Below are 19,894 nucleotides of genomic sequence, written 5' to 3' on the forward strand. Positions count from 1 at the left end.
ATTCAAATTAGGTCTGTAGATTTATTACGGTGGCACTTAACAGTAAAACGACTATAATTAATCCCTTAAGATTGTATGAACCTCATGAACCTTTTACCACTGATAATAAAACAATAAAATGAACCATAAATACAGTTTCTATAAAACATAAATGCTTAACCATATAATGACAATAAATGAGTGTTATTTTTCCATTCATTTTTAGCTTTTCACTGCTGTTGTACCTGTAAATGTATATGACAAATAAACAGTAGGCATTTTTAAATGTTCCAAAGGAAAACTCACAGGTGTGTGATGGTGTTTCCCTGGATGTCCTGCTATTGGGCATATTGGTTCACTGTCACTGAGCCATCATTAGTGTTAAGTCCACCTATGTTTTTCCTGCTGAGCAAACACTGAAATGTAAGATAAAATATTTGAAATGAAGGCAATATTTGCTTGTTTTTACACTATACAGATAAAAGTACTGGGACACCTGACCATTACACCAACACACACTTTAATGACATCACATTCTAAATTCATAGACAGCTTTGCAGCTACAATGGCTTCCACTCTTCTAGGAAGACTTTCCACAAGATTTTGGTTTCTGTGGGAATTTTTGCCCATTTGTGCAGTGGAGCAATAGTGAGGTAAGGCAGCTGTGCTGGACGTGAGGTGTCTCTGGATACTTTTGTCTGCATAATATATTTCTTCTTACCACAAAGTTTTTATGTTAGAATACTTCTCTTGTTTCAAGCTATTTTGTTCTCAATAATTTTAATAAGCATGTTAAACTTTTCATTTAAATTAGTTTGTAAATATAAAGCTTTATTTCAAGACAGTGCCACTAGCATTTGTCAAAAATATCAGTACAATTTCCTACATATTGAGAAAATAATTCTTAAATAGTTTAATCAGTCAAATCAAAGAAAAAAATTGTCAGCGGCAGAGGAACATCTAAGGAGACGAAACTGCACTCAGCGCATCAGATTCCTCTGACATATTCTAATGAAATGCTGTATTTATCATCCAATTCAACCACTTCTGTCAAACCTTAACCACACAAACAAGCACCTGCAAGTCATACACTTATGGTAATCTGTACATAAATTGTGCTTGGCTTTGAGCAGATGGAGTAGAAATCCTCAAAATGCACTCACAATGGTGTGGATTACTAGCTAAACTTAAGTTAAGATGGTTGTTTCCCAGGTGAGTTGACTCCTTCTTCTTTAGGGTTATAGTTAATTGCTGGGCTAACTTCGCTAAATTAAGTTGGTGCCAGTTCCAAAGCTGTCCCACTGTGTGAGGCCCTTTACATTTTACCTCCACTGCCTTCCCACCCACTCCCCTCAGATGTTGCAGCCATCTGTTTCTTCCTCAGCTGCTTTCTTTCATTCAAAAATATAGCAATTCTTTAGCCTCTTTCCACCAATTTGAGTTGTTAGCCCGCCATCTGAAATCTGTTGTACAGGATACCACATACTGGTATGCATCTGACAGTGCCACCCGGTGACAGAGAGTGTAAAAGCATGGGGACATAACCCACATGTAAGGGGCACGTAAGCTACAGTTTAAACCCCTAAAAAAAAAATTGCGAAACACGACCTTGTGCATTTTTGTATCTTGCAATATTTTTGTAAAGAAAAGTCTGTGTAGGATGAAGGGCTTTTTCAGGCTTTGCTCAAAATGTCAAAACTATTAAGATGATAGAAGTCTGCAGAACAGGGGAAAAAAAAAACTACAAAAACATTTGGAGTCCGTCAAAAAGTGTTCATCTAGTCTTAGATTAGTGAACCAACATCTGTCTGATTTACTCAAGAGTCATCTATCTTATCAAAGAACCAGGACTATTTAACCGAAATGCATCAGCCGGATGAATAGCTGTAATTACTTCTAGTTCACAACCTACAAGTCAATTAGACATAACAATCTCTCAGTGATAGCCGTGGTAAATGGATGATGGCTGATGTCCCACAGACTGGGATAATTAAGCTACAAGTCATACTCCAGAACAAGCTGAAGTTGAGCTGCGTCTGATGTGAGCAGATTATTGTGTGCTCTGCGCTGTCACTGACTTTCACAACGAGTTCCCCTTTGAGGCATGACCTCAGTCAGGGTCAGATGGTCCTCTTTCCTTCCTCTGATCCTTCTTCTGCTTTACTGGGGCATCTCAAATCTCATGGAAGCATGACTTGTGCATTTATATAAGATTATTCTCAGTAAACCCACACAGAGAGGCGCAGTCTGCACTCAGACTGAATGGAGCTTTATATTTCCTAATGCAGCAAATAAGGATTAAGGCATTAAACCAAATATAGTTCTCACGATAGCTGGAGGAACCAATTACCCTGAGTATGCGCATGTTTCCATTATAGGCATCTACATGCTAAATTTGAATAAATGTGGGAAAATCACAACCTTGGAAATTTTACGTGCATGTGTTGCATTTAATTAAGTTTATTCCAAGCACTGAATCCCAATGTTCTTCTGACTACACACATTTCAAATGGTGTTTGATTGATATTAACATCAATAACACTGCATTAGATGGATGGACGGTTGAACAATAATGATATGATGAATGAAGTCACCCAAAGAGCATGCAAGCGAGGGCAATGAATATGAAAATGATGTCTCTGTAATTGTTACAAAGCAGACTAACCGTATGATGATGCTGCTGATGATGTCCAATTGCTTACTGTTTAATTTATTATTTCTGCCATGTGACATTTTTATCTACCACTGCCTGACTACTGATAAGAGAAAATTTGTAAATTTAATGGAAATATTAAATAGAAAAAGAAAGTACAGCAGAATGAAAGAAACAACCTTCATTTGTTTTTCACAGCCCAGTGACCCTTCTTCTTTGGGCTTGAAAAAACCTTTTTTAAAAGATGAAAAGTTGTTATTTTACTGTTTTTGACTGTTTAATGTTAGTTTTGTAGCTCACAAACTTAAACCTGGGAACCGTTATATAGGATCTGTGTACAAACTGATGGTGCGGTTTCAATTCTTAAATTATATTTTACTTGATTTTATTCATTTCACTTTTAAGGTTGAGATTATAGCCCTCAAGGTTGCCCCCAATACCGCACATGAAATGCTTTATTCTTTAATGTTTTCATCATACAGCAATTTTGATAGTTAGTGTTAGTACATGGTAACAATACATTTTGATAAGTAAAGTTCACAAATACTTCAGCTACAAACCAACGGTTGATTCTAAATAAACACAAAAATGAACAAATACCTGTGACACATTGGGAGTTCAAAGATTATTTCAGGAATCTATTTAAAATTTCTCTCAAACATGGATGTTTGGTCCTTCTGTACAGAATGAGTACAGAGCACATAGTGTGCTTTAGTCCTAAGATGGGCGTTTCTGTAGCTTTGTTTTATATTCACAGTAACCACCAGGTGACAGCATTGCACTTCAGAGTTATGTTTGTTTCTTTCAGCCTCATTTAACCTTTTGTCTTACAGCCTGCTCCCTAAAATGATGGCACAACATGCACACTCAGGGTAAAAGGATTACAGCGAGTCATTACGGTAACATCAACACACAAGTGTCAGTTGGCAAAGTTAAATCCTAATTGGAAAACATCTGAGAGAGGAAAGGAGTGGTTAACCACCAAAAAATGATGACACAAAATATCAAAGGGGTTTTGGGGAAAGATTTTCATGTAGGTAATAACTTACATTGTTCAGTGAGATTAACACTCAACTCATTAGTGACTGGGGAAACGTCTAATAGCGTACTTTGAAGAGTAAAATAGTTATATGAAAGTACGTTGTCCACAGATATACATGATCTGACTGAAAACAAAATACAGTATATAGACAAAAGTATTCAGACACACCTCTTCATGGGGATGTTTTTCAGGAGGTGGGCTCGACTTCTTACTTCCAGTGAAGGGAAACTTAATGCTTCAGCATACCAAGACATTTTGGACAATGCTATGCTGTGGCAACAGTTTGTTGAAGGCTCTTTTCTATCAGCGCATGACTGTGTCCCATTGTACAAAGCAAAGCTCCATAAAGACATGGTTGGATGGGTTTGGTGTGGAACAACTTGACTGGCCCACACAGAGCCCTGACCTCAACTCCATCCAACACCTTTGGGATGAACTGGAATGGGGATTGTGTATCGAAAAATTTCCACAGAAACAAAATCTCGTGGAATCTGTTATAGCTGCAAAGCTGTCTGCGTGTTTAGAATCCGATGTCACTGAAGTCACTGTTAGTGTAATGGGCAAGTGACCTACTTTTGTAGTAAAGTCATAAATGCTATAACTGCTCTTCTGTTTTTGAGGGTCAGTTTCCCCTAGGGCCAACAAAACAGTACAAACCATTAAAATCAAACTTTAAAAATGTGTTTTTTCAGGAAGCAGACCTTGAGTGGACACACCCTGTGAAGCACTGTAAACATGCTTAAATAGCTCCATTCAGTGTCATCTGTTTCACTTCAGATGAGTCATTTGACAGATCAAGAAGCTTGTGACAAGTAAAAAATATTTACTCCTTGCTTATCATGTCTTACCTACAGCATATGATGACTCAGAGAGCGACTGCTGGTATCAATTTGAAAATGCTTAGTGTTGCGCAAGTATCACAGTACATTCACAACCTGACAGTCACAGCACATAGAAGCAGTCATGCAGTATAGTAAAAGTGTGTGAGAAATTCACATGTGTGGGCTTGTTAAAGTTGCGTGGAAATTGTTTTGTTTAGTGTTTCGTATGATATCTTATGTTTTCTAAGAACTGCTGAGATACGAGCTGCTTCATGAAACCTGTTTGACTGGTGAAGTAACTAAATCGACTCCAACTGTAACTCTGCCCCCATTGCTGGCAGACTGGAGGCGATTGTGCAGACCATAACTGCAGAACACAGAATGACATCAAAATGGAAACTTGATTTTTACGGACATCATCACATTAGCATGTGCTAAATTCCCGACATTCACCATTACATTTATAATGTAGATGTTGTATATAATAAAGATTCAACTTGAAAATCCAATTTTCAAGCAAAAATCCAACATGACATAAAAGACATTATCTCTATCCAGCTGAAAACTGACATGAAAGCCGGGATTTTCTCTCATGTTGTCATTGCGAACCAGTCAGAACACACTGTCATCTGAAAACTGTGCCTCAGGGCACAGTGCTCCTGAGAAGAAAGCTGAATGATTCCGGATTGATTCTTAGATCTCCACCTTTAGCTAATGTTTCAGGAGGAAGGCGTTTACTTTAGCAAAGGATTCAAGAGAGATATTTTATTGTAGTGGTATTACTATTTTTATATAGACTGAAGAGTGATAAGTGAAAACAGAGTATGGACTAATGGAAGAGAATGATTACAAAACTGACAGAAAAGCAGAATAATTATTTATGAGGAAGACAAAAAGAAATGCTGTTTTTTATCAGGCTTCAGCTAACTTATACAACAGCTAAACCTGACTCCCTGACTCATACTCTGCTTTCTCTGTGACTTTATTGATGATGGCTTTGTTGAAAGTCTATAGTACCTCTGATTTGATGGATTTACTATGTCAGAACTCATTCATTAACTCATTCTCAGAACTCACTCATTAGCTTAACATTTAACTTATGTAGGCCGTGAGCCACTCCTGCCGACCTTTGCTGATTAGCCTGGTTTCAAAATGTACCTTCTCCACGGCAGGGTTGAGTTCAATTCAATTCACCTGCCCTATGGTGAATAAAGTACATTTTTCTGTCAATGAAGTGTAAAGACAGCCATTTAATGTGACCTGTAATTCAAACACATGAAAGTGACATAATGTGATATTATTCTTTGTATTATTATTTTTTTTAAATTTGGAATTAGCATTGGGTTGTAAAAAAAAAAAATTATGTGTCTGGGAGGATTTTAATTTGGCTTTCTTATTTCATAAAAACCCAGAAACCTCAGCTCATGGTTCCCAGCTGCCATGTTTAGGTGTTGCTTATTCAGTATGGGTATAAATAAATGAACAAAAAAAAAGTTCAAATGAGTACAATTACTCACTTAAAGATATGATTTCATAATTTATACAAACCTGGCAGTAGACTGAGAAATGGCTTGTGATCACATTACACAATGTAATGTGTTTTTTGACTCATGTAAAGTTAAGTTCCAAGTATATGGAACTTAACTTTACATTCAACTTCCACTTACAACTTTAACCCATTTTGGTTTTCATAAGCCAACAGGGATGCTATGCTGTTGTTATTGTTTACTTGACATACTGCATTTATTGGCTTTGTGTCTTGGCTTTAATAGACAGTGATAACAGAAGTATGGCTCTCTCCTTTGTGCTTTACTCATTCATGATGATGATAGAAAAAATAGTAGTATTATAAGCATTTAGGGTGAAAGCAGCGACCTTATTCACGAGTCTGGATTTCTTATCTAATACAGTCCACAATATACTGTATGTACTATGTTGTTACATATTGTAGCCATATCTGACATGTAATTATTATAAATGTAAAATATTATGAAAGCATTGCATAATGTCTTACAATTTTGAATTTCTCAATGTTTTTCTGTTAAGCATAACAGTAGTTAAATATCCAGGACTATGATTAATCCTGGCAATTAAGTGTCCACTTTCATTTTGGTTTTACCAAATTGCATTACATTTAAACATTTGTTACAGTTTATTATAAACAGAATATTAACCTCAGGTGGCTTTATGTATCATTAACTACTGATTATTAAAACAATACAAGCCAAATTATTACAGACCAAAATAACTTCATTAGGTTTTTTATTATTATTGTTACATGTTTGTAGGTTAACAGTGCTTCAAACATCAAGTCTATCTATTTACCTATCTATTGTGTCTGTAACCGTAACCATGTATAGCGTCCGTTTCAGGAAACACTGACATCATGAAACTTCAGGTGCTTCCTGCCGACGGTGGATGAGTCGAAACTGCGTGCGCGTCCCCGCCCACCTGTACCAGAAACCGCCTAAAAAAGCTCGCTCCCGCTAATCACTTCTCATTCAAGGTGCGGCTAAGGAACAGGTGCGTTAAGGGTCACCCAGAGACTGTATAAAGTGTAGTATCATAGTTGTTTGCGAACTCGTTATCAGAGAGCTGAGTTATACACATATAGATAATATCAAAGGAGCTAACTTTGTGAGAAACAAAGAAAACTTAAAGCCGTCAGGTAGTGAGGAGTGCGGGATTTGTACCTTCACAACAGGTGGACGTCGTCTTTGTTGAATCACCGTCAAGTCGCTGAAGAACAAGTGAAAATGGCCAACTCCGGTCTGCAGATCTTGGGATTCGCCCTTGCCCTTTTGGGCGTAATTGGATTGATAGTTGGCACAATTTTGCCTCAGTGGAAGATGTCTGCTTACGTTGGGGACAACATCATCACAGCGGTGGCCATGTACGAAGGACTCTGGATGTCTTGTGCGTTTCAGAGCACAGGCCAAATCCAGTGCAAAGTGTACGACTCAATCCTGCAGCTCAACAGTAAGTGACCCAGACGCTGGTTTCAGATTTTGTGTCGTCGTTAATTCTTGTAATTTTTTTCGAGTTAAAAAAAAATAAGACGCACTTAGTTAAACTATTAAATTATACATGAGCCTTTTCATCTGAAAAACCCTTGAAAAGCTGTTGTTACCTTGAGCGACTCAGTTTTTTTTTCTATAGGCCCTCACCCTAAAAGTTTGAACACATAATAGGCCTATTGTATCATTTACCACTGGGAAACTGGTTTTAACTAGCTTTTACTCGATATACTGCAAAAACCTGTAGTCAGCGGGTAACCGGAAATGATGTAACAAAAATGCACCTGTTGGAACATAGAAAATGGTAAATTTCCGTCGATTTGAACGGTTATGACTACCTTCTGGGCTGTCTTTTACAACCCTTAGCTGTTGCAGGATTCCTGTGACTTTGGCTAACCGGTTCTGTCACTTATTAACTCTTCTTTTATTCACTCGGAATGCAGTTATTTCGTTTAAACCACACTATGAGGCCTCGCCTGCGCAGCAGAGCAACCTGAAGAGAGCAACCAGAAATCATTTATTTAAAATAAAAAATCAAATTCTTCTTGATAGGCGAGAATGTGTGCATCAATTTTACACTTCGGCAATGATTAGCCATTGTCAGTAAGGCTACCCCTCCTCCATGCATAGGAGCTACGTTACAGAGCATAGCTAGTTAAACGTTAAAACAACACCTGTATGAGCCAGTGTTTAGTCAACAGGTCTGAATACCACCAACCACAAACAATTGGTTTCTCTTTGGCCTACAGGGCATCTCTTGAACAGGAAAGCATTCTTTTCTACATTTTGGGTCCAGATTTATTGTCTGTAATACATACTGTCAGGAAAGTGCTTCATAATTTTAAGCACTTATATAATGAACAGGTTTACCAATTTAAAAAAACTAAACAAAACAAAAAAACCCTCCAGCTGTGGTATGTGACAAAATGGATGGTTCAGGGAAATATAAAGTGAAATGACTATTCATTCATATTCACGTAGGCCTTGAGCGGAAAAAAAAAAGAAAACTAAATGAACATGTCAGAACAATTGTTACATTTCCCTAATCATGAATCAGCAAGTCCGTGTACTGTATTTATCTTTATGATTCTTATCAGTTTCTTACAGCGGTGGCTAAATGGGTCAGTTGTAGCATGACAGTTGGATTCTTAATTGTAGCCTACATGCTTCAAAAAGCAACTGATTGATAGACTGCCCTCAGGCGTAAACTGCCAGAATGTCAAGAGGTGCTTTGTACACCAGTCCCACACTATGTGGTTTTCCTGACTCACCATGTTTGCGAAAATGCACTTACAGCTTTTAGTTACTTTTGACTGAGAAGTTAAAAGTTCACAAACTGGTCATTTCCTCCAAATATCCTATGTGCCTTATTTTCTTAACTCTGGCTTTATTTTTTTTTCTTCTGTATTAACTTATCAAAACATTTGATAAAGTATCCGCTCCACAGTATCTTTTTATCGCCTCTCCAAACATGAACCCAAACCAACTTTGATAAACGTTGTGTGATTAAACTTGTGGTTAGATATGGAGCAAGTGCACAAATAAAGTCTCATTATTCAGAAGTACCTGCTCAAAATCTACAAACACACACCTGAAGTTTAGGAACAATTGATACCAAATCTGGGGAAAGTGTGACTAGACTGTGACTCTCAGTTGAAGCCACACTGGGAATTCTTCACATTCTAAAAAGGGGCTGTCTGTTTTTTTAGATGGTAGTCTGAAGCTCTGAAATGTCCACCTGCTGAAAAGCTGGTTGTGAGCACCTGAAATTGGGAGTGTCTTCCTTATACGGAAACCTGAAACCTGGTTAGACCAGTTTCTGACACACACATTGCATCCACTCCCCCACCCCCTCTTTAGTGCTCAGGCTTCCGGTTAGAGCCAGTTTCTGTGGTGTGTTGTTATAGGGAGCGGCAATGAGACACGAGAGACAGAAGTCACTCTGTTGTACAACAACAGTACTTGTTTACAAAGTTGTTTTTTTTTTCTCTTTCAAATGCTGACTTGTTCAATTCAATTCAGGTTTATTTATATAGCACCTTATACAGTCAAAATTGTCTCCAGGTGCTTTACAGAAACCCAGAGCCTAAACCCCCGAGCAAGCAAACAGTGGCAAGGAAAAACTCCCCTTTAACAGGAAGAAACCTTGAGCAGGACCCGGCTCAAGGAACAAATAATTAGAAAAAAATAAAATAAGCAGAGGCTTTTAATAGTTTTATCACCACAAATCAGTGCAGAAATTAATTTCACATGGCAATAGCATTTTTTTTTTGTTATTTCAGTTCAGTAAAGCCTGTCAAGTTTTGCCATGCCTTTGAACCCTTGCACCAACTGTCAAATAAATAAAGATTCTTGTAACGGTAGTTAATGGATTAACCCTGTCCTGTCCTCTTATCCAGGTGCCCTCCAGGCAACCCGTGCCCTCATGATTGTTAGCATTATTGTAACAGTGGCCGGCCTGGGCGCAGCCTGCATGGGAATGAAGTGCACCACCTGCGGAGGAGATGACAAAGTACGCAAGTCCCGCATTGCCATGACTGGAGGAATTATCATTCTGATCGGAGGTAAGAAACTCTTTAATATTTTTTTTGTGTGTATTTCTTCTCTATGGACCGTGAACAGTTTCAGTGACGTTCTTCTTTTGCTTCCCCACAGCTTTGTGTTCCGTTGTCGCCTGCTCGTGGTACGCTCACGACATCATCCAAGCCTTCTACAACCCTTTCACCCCTGTCAATACCAAGTAAGTGATTTTAGCAGAATACAATGTTTCTTTAACATGTTACATGCATGGCTTTATTTAACATTGTGGGTTTTAAGCTTGTCTCCCACTTCTTTCTCTGTTCAGATATCTTCATGTGGCCTGTGGATTGTATTGCACACATTTATTTTGTTTGTTGACTCTCTGAAGCCCTTCTGATTTACTCTAACTTCTCTTTCTGAAGGTATGAGTTTGGTTCTGCCATCTTCATTGCCTGGGCTGGAGCTTTCCTGACTGTAGTAGGAGGTGCCATGTTGGCAGCATCCTGCCCAAGAGGGAAGTCTACACCAAAGTATCCCACCTCCAAACCCCCCAGCACCACCAGGGACTATGTTTAAACTGGACAGGACTTTGTGTTACAGGCTTTGATATTCATGCTGTTCAAGAGAGCAGATTGAAACATTGTAAAAAGATACCCCAGGAAGCAATCAGTAGTTCAGTTTTTTTATGTTAGTTTCTTTGGGGCCATCCTGTAATGTTACTGTAATATTATTTTAGCAAATGCATTATTAAAGTTTTAAATAATGGCTGTTTACGTCTGAAAGAACTTTTTGATGTTGCCATCTGGAACTACAGTCAGTGCTTGCTCATGTGTATACTATGCAGTATACTTTTCAGTTAGTTGATACCTGCAAAGCACTAATTTAAAATTAATATGAAACACCTATGATAATGTAAAAGTTTTATTTCACATTCTGCCCACTACAGTGTACAGTGCATTTGAATGTACAGTTTGGGAAAACAGTTTGAATGCACTGAATAAAAATCGGATGTGGCAAACGGCAACTCTTACACCTTTCGTTACCGGCTAAACATCTGGCACAAGAGGCAATTTGCTAATTTTTTTTTTTTTTTTTTTTTCATGTATTTGTGCCTTTTTATTTGTGAATGTGACACATCATTCAGTACCACTGTATGCTATTTTATTTTAATCAATTGCTGGAGTGAAATGTAACTATAATTTACAGTAATGTGATTCATTTAGCTCAGCTTGCCAATGCTCTTGCTGCTGTGCATACAGCAACAGATGTTTTGAACAATCCATTTGACTTGTTCTGTAATTAGTTTGTGTGAATGGGCTTGGCTTATTGCTCCTGTTTTATTTTTTAACTCTTGATACCTGTTGCTGCACTCATCATATTTTCAGTTTTAAAAACTTTTTAAATTGTGTTTTGTTTTGTTTTGTTTTTTTTTTCAGACTTTTTGTGTTGTACATAAAATAAAAGTGGAAAATTTATTGTTTGTCTTGTGCTGATATCTTTTATGCAAAACAACTAAACTTGTGTGAAGAAAATGCAGCTCAAAGTGTTTTTACCAGATAAAAATATTTGAAAAATGGGCAGTTTAAACATCTTGAAACATTTAAGAAAGGAGGGAAAAAAAATAGATTTAAAATATGAAAATTAAATTAAAAAAAACTCTGGCCCTGTGTACAAATACAATAATAGTACAAAAAAATTCATGTAATACATGTACATACATTTGTTCTGCATGCTGTGAAGCACACCTGGCATGTGCAGATATAGAAAGTATGAACACACTTCCTTCATGCAGTACATTAGTATTTATATGCTGGTGACCTAATATGGCCAACAGATGATTTGCATGCGGAAGTACAAATGTGATGAAATGAGGGCCTCATTTTACTTTGGCTTGGAAGCCATCTTCCTGTGGGTTGATAGGTATACTGCGCCATAATGGCTAGCAAAATGAAAGTTGCTTTGGCTTTAGTGCCACCTTGTGGTCAGTATACAAAACTGTTTTTACTGAGGGTATATACCTGTACAGTGTGGATGAATCTAGTATAGATTATTGTGATAATGTGGGAAAAACCTTGTAGTAGCATTTCACTACAGTGCAGAGTAAATTCACCTTATTCCTCATGCCTCTTCCACTGTCTCATCTCTCCTCACTTGGTCATTATATGCCTTCAAGCTTTAATTCTTGGGATTTATCAGACCCAGCAGTGTCTTGCTCTGGTTCTCCTTTTCTTCTGTTCTCCTTCTGTCTACTGTCCTCTAATTATTTTTCTTTCCTCCCTTTAGGTCTGATCTGTTAACAATTTCTCTACTAAGTGGCCTAAACCGTCTGAGTGCACCTAAATCAGGGAACTATCACTGCGCACCACCCTTTTATCATCCTGACAGTAAATGATTCACTACTCTAAGTGGACATTTATTGGAACATTATTACCACGTGAATGAGGCCACTACTGCTTTCAAATAAACACGCACTAACTCCTGAATTCACAAAACATAGCTGCAATGGTAAAATGTGCCCCATCTGCCCAAAACTTGAATTACTCTGAAATTAGATACAACTCTCCAACCACAGCATAAGGAATCAACAGTTGGAGCAAACTCAGCGCAGCTTTAATCTGAGGGGAAAGGAGAAGTTGCGTACTTCCTTCTCCTCTATACAAGTACCTTCCTCCATGCTTTTTAATCACCTGTACGCCTCCACATGCCAGTGAGCTGTTCAATAAAAAAGTAGCTTAATAAATTACACTTTGGGTGGATAACGTGTAATTTTCTTGTGAACAGTTGCTTTGGTTGGCGACTGCTTTTTCTGCAAAATACAACACGTTGAACAAGGGCAGCTCCACAAAACAAAATGCAATAAATCCTGCTTGCAAATGACCTTCTCTCAACTCTGTAAAACACAGAAAAGAATGACTGTGTTGTCAGATGAGTTCATGACTATAAAAAAAAGTTATTTGATCAAGGGTCACACAATGCAAACAACCCAACTTACACTCCATGTTAGCCAGTTTATGCAGCACAGAAGAAGAGAACATTCAGACATTGAACAATGCAATGGAGACATCTGGAGGCAAAATAAAAACCATAATCCTCTGCACTTTTCTCGCTAAAAAGGTCTGTTATGTTACACGCAACCAGGACATCGTACTGAAAGAAACAGCATTGCTGGGTGCAAACACGAGAGCGAAGAGTGAAAACGTAACTCCAATAGCAGTGACTGTGCCAATTACTTCATGACCAAAAGAGAAATCATGCAACATCTCAGGATGCACCTTTAGAATAATCTTCAACTCTACTAAAAGTGCACCTTCCATGGCCTTCTGTCACACTATAATGCACAAAATTCAAAATATATCTTGAATTCTACACTGGACATCAAAACTAAAATATTTTCTGTGCTTAACATTTTAACACTAAGATTACTGTACATCAAAAAAAAAAAAAGAAAGAAACATCATCAGTTTAATTTTATTTATTTTCATAATGGGCAAAATTCTCAAATATTTTCATTGCAGAGAAACAGAACGGCAAAACTTTCACATTTTATTTAATTAATCTTGGGATAGCTCATCCAAACCCACAGCATATTTGAAGGTATAAACTTACACTTCTTTCTTGAGAACATGGAATGATCTTCTATAAGAGGCCTCAAGCATCAACATTTTATTATTCCAAATGGTGAATGAGCACAACATTTTTTTGCTTTGTTAAACCTGAGTACAGACAGGGATTTCCTAGAACCTGACACCTACAAGTCCTGGTTTAGAGAGTTACAAGCAACTTGTGACTGGGGGGATAAAACATTTAATTCATTTGCAAATTCCTTCCCGCATTCTGTTACTCATGGAAAATATGTAACAAGTGGGCTCTTTGCTATTAGCAGTCAATGTTAACACAAAGAAGTGAAACAGCTCGATCTGAAATGTATACGCTGCTTCATTTGTGCTGCTCAAAGGCTGATGCACCTTGATGCTTAATACAAAATTGATTTCCGGACGGTAAAATTATTTGGATAGTTACGAACAAAAATTTGAATTTTGATACAATGCTTCAAGCCTAAACTAAGTGGACAATTTGTTGTCACGGATCTTTACCTTAGGAATCTCACAACAGTAAAAACATTCAAAGCATTTCAAAAAGTGCAAAATTTTCATGTTCATGTTGTTACTAGACAAATCAATATTGCTCAGTCAGTATCAATATTGTGACCATTTCTGCAGATGTTTGCCAAAGCTGGCAGAAGATTAGACCGTAGTCAACATTAGCCCATGTTTTATTGGCTGTTGAAAGGAGATGTGAGATTTCTTGAGCTGTTTTGTTCTTAGTCTTGCATGTGCTTTCAAGTGTGTGGAATAATCTGGTGCACTTTGTCGTTCGTGCATGACATCAAATCAGCCTTTACACTTTATACATGTATAAAAACACAAAGATATCCTCCATACGCAGGTGCCAACTGGCCAGTATTTCATTTACACATTTACAAAGATGCAAATTTTTAAGTTGGCTCTCCCAGGGTTTATTCAACAAACCAAAAACTTTCCCTGCCTTAAGGATGGAGGAGGAAGGACAATGAAATGTCTCTAGCCTCTTCGTACAGGAGGGCAGGTAAAGCTGGACTAGACTTAGAATTAATGAAGTGTGAGGCACAGAGTTTGGCTTCAGAGGGTTTGAGAGTTGTGATGGGTATGAAGTCATTAAAAGAGGCAATAAAACTACAGAGGCTGTTATTTAGCATCCTTCACTGTCTGTCTCCACTTCCACAGCTCAGCAATAACCTGAAGAAACAACAAAACAGTTTACAGGACGGTCGCATGTGGCAGGGACAAAGCCATTTAAACATTCTCAATTCTTTCCTGCGTTCTGCATTTCTGTGTTTAGCCTGTTTACGAAGATTTAAGTTTATTTACTTAATATTACTTTCACTGTTTGATGAGTCGATAACTTTGGAGATCCCAACTTGTAGGCTAGCAAAATCATGAGAGCCAGGTTTGACCTTCTACATACAAAAATGTATACCATCAGAATTTTAGTCTGAAAGATGACTATTTTGTCAAAAGATTTCATAAAAGACATAAAGTCAGTCAAATTCTTGAAATCAGAAAGTTCATCAGTTTTTAGCCAGTACTGCAATCACATACAATTTAGGACACATGACAGTTGTTAAGGAGAAGTCTAAACGGCGTAGTTAGCCATGACCACCGCCTCAGTCAAAGCGTCTGCAGTTAAAACTGTCAAATTCAGGAATAAGAAGCAAAAGCAGTTCCAAAAATGTTTACGTAACATGTCTTTTGGAACTGTTCACAGGCAATGAAAAATGGATTTAGAACAACAGCAGCTAACTGACTGGCAAGAACTGTAATCTTGTACTGTACCTGTGCCTCAGAGACTTTATAGCCATGCTTCACAAAGTTTTCAAACCTGGGCTGGAGTTTAGGTAAAGTTATTCCCTGGAAAATAATAAAAAAAAGAAGACAAAATTACAACAAAAGAGAGAATGTTTTTTTGTTATTCATGGCACATTATTCATACATTTTCAAATGGAGGAAAATGATTGCAATAAAACAAATTAAAAATAGCCACCAACCTTTTTCACTGACTCCATCATCTTGGCTTTAATCTCAGGAAGTGTTAAAGTTGCTTTAGGAGTTGGTGGGGTTTTAGCCTTGTCACCTTTACCTTTAGGGGTCTTTTCCTATAAAGAACAATGAGTTTAGATTTCAGAAAAACAATGTGTGCGTGTCTTGGCAATTTGTCAAAAAAAAAAAAAGTCTATTTTATTAAATCTCACTGGTACCTGCTTTTGGGCTGGAGTGCTGGGCTTAGAACTCTTGCCATTCTGAGCAGGGGTTTGCTGTTTGGATGGTTTTGGCTTGGCCTGTAATAAATCATCAGACTATTAGTGAAAGAGGTCTGGAAGGTCTTACAGTAAAAAGAATGAAAAGGTGCTTGCCTTAACAGGAGACTCTTCTTCCTCATCCTCATCATCCTCTTCATCATCCCTAAAACGAATAAATGGTTATAAATTGAAAAAAAAAATAAAAAAAAAATACAAAGTGTCCCTGTCAAACACAAGTGAACCTCGTGTTTGTTCACATGTTCAGCCAATAAAGCTGAAAATACAAATAAGCTACAAATTCTAAAATGCGCTCGACATCCTCAGCCAAGCAGCAACAGGAGAGTTATACAATCAGCAGTTTCAAGGTGGGCACCCAAGACTGGTGTCACCAATTCAGTATCTGACCAAATGTGAAATATGGTCACAAGCTGCCCTGCTGTTAATGTGTTGAATAATGGGCAGAAAACATTATGATGTCACAGTGAAGCTGACCACCAAAATCTATTCAGTTCATCTTCATCGTCCAAGTGGGCCATCTGTATCAAATGTAATGAAATTCCCTCCAGATGTTACAGACATATATTGTTTTCATGAGAATGGACAGATGTACAGATGCGCAACCTGAAAATATAATGACCCCGGCCATGGCTGTCGCCAGCGTGCACGCAGAAGACTTGGCAGCTCTAAAGCCACAGCTGTACAGCTCAACAGCTTTCCCATCACAGGTGCAAAGAGAGGGGAACACAAAGCACCCAAACCGAGCATGGTGCATGCACCGCCACACTCACTCATCATCATCATCATCCTCTTCATCATCGTCGTCGTCGTCATCATCATCATCATCATCCTCATCGTCGTCCTCATCATCCTCCGCCTCTATGTCCATTTTCATTTTTTTCTATAAAGGAGATAAAAAAAAAAAGTCTGTTGTGGCAACTTTTGGACAAATGTGAAAGTAAAGCAGTAAAGCGTGTAACACAAACCTGAGACTTGACGGCAGGGGAGGAGGCAGGTCTTTTCTTTGATGTTTTGACATCTTCTTCCTCTTCCTCATCTTCGTCATCATCATCCTCATCAAAAGACTGATCAGCCTCCATCACTTTAAGAACAATTTAGAAACTAGTTTGAATCACCGTAACTAAAACTAAATGGATATGCTGTGCTATTAAACATTTGCTTTGAGCTAGTTACTAAAGCATAAACCCTGTAAATCTCCACATTAAATCAGGTGCCTGTTCATGACCAGTTCAAAACAAACAAACAATACTCACTGACAAGGTGTTGTCCACTGATGTGGATTGGACCAGAACCGGCCTTCAGACGAAAAACTGCTGGGGGTGTGATCGTGAAACCACCGAGACACACCTGAAAACAAACACTCATGTTTGCATCCATGTTGTTCAGTGCTGAAAGGTGCTCATGAGGCAGGGAGCTTAATAACTTTAAGCTACCGTTTGCATTTGCTTACACAGAGCAAATATAAATGAAAAGAAAGGTATTAACAGAACAGATGTTAGTGGTGAGTAGCCTTATTCAACCAATACAGCCTTTGGCTCGTGTGGGTGGCTGAAAGGGCACTAAAACAACACTCTGAGGAGTGTACATACGTCCAGACAAGAAGTAGCTTACTTACACTTGGCAGTGTAGACGGCTTAAGTGAGACCAGGGCGGCCTTGATTTTCTGACCCTCAGAGTCTTGTCCTTCCACCTCCACCATGTGAAGTTCATCTTTTGTGCTGGGGTCCACACAGGCCTGGATAAGGCAATACGACAGTTAAGTGCAATACTGAGTTAAGCAATAGGGAGCTTCAAAGCTGATCTATCTGGTTCAGTCTCAATGGACTCTGTTGCGTTTGCATGTTGCAAGGCTGTTTGTAGTGTGAAAGCAAAGAAGATCAACCTGGGCAATCGCCCAGCAACAGACCTTTTCCTTTCAAAAAAACAAAAACAAAATCAGCTACACATACTGTACTCTAATCTTCAAAAATGATTATCCATGCACAGTTCCATCCCCCAAAACAACACTCTGGTTCACTTCAGTTAGTTACACATTAAAACAGTAAACCCGAGATCTGATTTGCACTTCCACTGTAGATAATAGTCTTTAATGCAGGCAAGGATTTTTACTGGGGCTTTAGGGGTAAACCCCTTCACTTTTCCAGCAGATGGGAAACAGCAGATAAGACTTTTTTAGGTTGTGAGAAGCTTACTGACAGACCAACAACTAACTTCTAATCTTCTCCTCATTAACCCTCACTTTTCTGCTACTCTCTTCCCACTCACACAACAGAACACATTGACCATTTCATTTTCTTTCTCGCTGACTGAACGAGCTTTGTGTGAGAAAAGGTTGCAGTAAGCAAGACAAAAGACAAAGTGTAATGAACTGAACTGGATTGCTTGGTGGATCTAACAGCACTTACCATCCTCAAATCCAGCTGATGCTCAAAGTCATCTTCCTCAGGATTGAAAACCACCTCCTTCCCAGCTTCCAGCATGCAGCCTGATGAAAACATTTCAAATAAGAAAACATTTTATATTAAGTGTCCCAACAGCATCAGTTTGAGGGTCGAAGGCTGAAGGATGAACAAACTTTTAATCAGACAAGCAAGAAATCAATTGTGTCAAGTGTTATATTTCAAATGCACACAAGAGGGAGCTACACAAGCTGATATGAAAATTTCCACATGGCCCGGAGTCCCTTCAATTTGATGAGATGAGCATGCAATGATTTAAGCCATAACAGTAATGCAAATTCAAGAACACAACGACTGGGTGTCTGAGGTGCTTGGTAACAAGTGTTTTGACTGTTAAAACAACAGCATATAAATCACACTTTACTGCACTTTCTTATTTATAGCTTTTCAATATGTTACAGAAATGTAAAGAACACTTTGCTGTGCAGTGGCCTCATACTGTGCTGGAGGCATCCAAACATTAAAAAAGGAGGATGTTTACCAAATTCTATTATTTATTTGGCCCAGTCTGGAACACGACTGTGTATTCATTTTCACATATCACATGTATGAGAAATATTTACTTCCTACTGCCTACATAAACTCTGAATTTGTCACTCACGTTACTTCCATTCTCAGTCAAGTTCGCAGCATAAGTATTTCATCCTATCTGTGCGTCCCGTCTGCAATCCAAACCTAAATACTGTTTCCATCTCAACAGGAGGAAAATGGGTGACGGGACTGAGAGATGTAGATGATCCAAAGAAACCTGACGAACTCATGTTATTATAGTCCGAACTGATAATTCAGTTACATATTAAATAATGGCCAAAAAACTATACCAAACGTTTGCTGGGATAGAGTCAAACAAGGCAAGGGGGTCTAAGCTATTAATCCGGAGGAGGACCTCAACAGAGTCCGCATGCGTTTGCACCCACGTTGGGACAGCTTTTCCCAATGTGCAAAAACCAGGTTAGGTCTCATTTAAACTTTAAGCTCACAATTAATCAAAGCGAAATGTAAGTGGCACTGCAAAACAATGCCGACGTCTAGTAGAAAGAAAACGCTTAAATAACAACACCGTTCATGAAACATGGGCGCCGCCATGTTGATAGTCAAACACGTGTAAGGCTAATTCAGCTTGATGTGAAGCCACGCTGTTAGGCATAGGGCTCACTGAGTCATCCTACTGACACAACATTACGGTAATGTACTGAGAGATTTGAAACTTCAAATTATTTGATATGGTAATAAGAACATTATCTTCCATTATACAGGACAGAATGCAGCTTAACAGCTGAATTCCATCCTTTTCCTGCCCTGATATCAGCAGTCAAAAATGAGAACACATAAGTCACAAACGACATGCAGAAGTTATCTTACCGTAAAGGAAAGTCTGTGGTGCCATTGGTTCCTCGTCTAAACCGTTCATTTTGGAGACACAAACGCTGACAACCTGCTGCTTGTCTGCGGTAGAAAAGAAACCAACTCCTACTTCTAACTACTAACTAACGTGACACTCCGCCTCCTTCCTTCTTCTTCTGTGGTTCATGCTGAAGAAAAAGCCGAG

At 38.3% G+C, this 19,894-nt stretch overlaps 2 protein-coding genes across 2 annotated transcripts; one reads left to right on the forward strand and one right to left on the reverse strand.

The window, feature by feature from the left end:
• The first annotated feature begins 6,983 nt into the window (after positions 1 to 6,983).
• LOC124070475 (claudin-7-B-like) lies at positions 6,984 to 11,507 on the forward strand. Its single transcript, XM_046410410.1, has 4 exons — positions 6,984 to 7,474; positions 9,912 to 10,076; positions 10,168 to 10,252; positions 10,455 to 11,507. Exons 1-4 carry the CDS (start codon positions 7,252 to 7,254, stop codon positions 10,606 to 10,608), a joined length of 627 nt encoding a protein of 208 aa, XP_046266366.1. The 5' UTR covers positions 6,984 to 7,251; the 3' UTR covers positions 10,609 to 11,507.
• A 1,982-nt stretch (positions 11,508 to 13,489) lies between these two features.
• Positions 13,490 to 19,893, reverse strand: npm1a (nucleophosmin 1a). The gene is made up of 11 exons (XM_046410411.1): positions 19,708 to 19,893; positions 18,292 to 18,371; positions 17,502 to 17,621; positions 17,140 to 17,233; positions 16,852 to 16,967; positions 16,693 to 16,766; positions 15,983 to 16,031; positions 15,827 to 15,907; positions 15,617 to 15,724; positions 15,405 to 15,479; positions 13,490 to 14,807 (listed from the first exon to the last, which is right to left on the reverse strand). Exons 1-11 carry the CDS (start codon positions 19,754 to 19,756, stop codon positions 14,757 to 14,759), a joined length of 897 nt encoding a protein of 298 aa, XP_046266367.1. The 5' UTR covers positions 19,757 to 19,893; the 3' UTR covers positions 13,490 to 14,756.
• Between the last annotated feature and the right edge of the window lies 1 nt (position 19,894).

Source organism: Scatophagus argus, chromosome 14, assembly GCF_020382885.2.
Source record: "Scatophagus argus isolate fScaArg1 chromosome 14, fScaArg1.pri, whole genome shotgun sequence".
NCBI lineage: Eukaryota > Metazoa > Chordata > Actinopteri > Scatophagidae > Scatophagus > Scatophagus argus.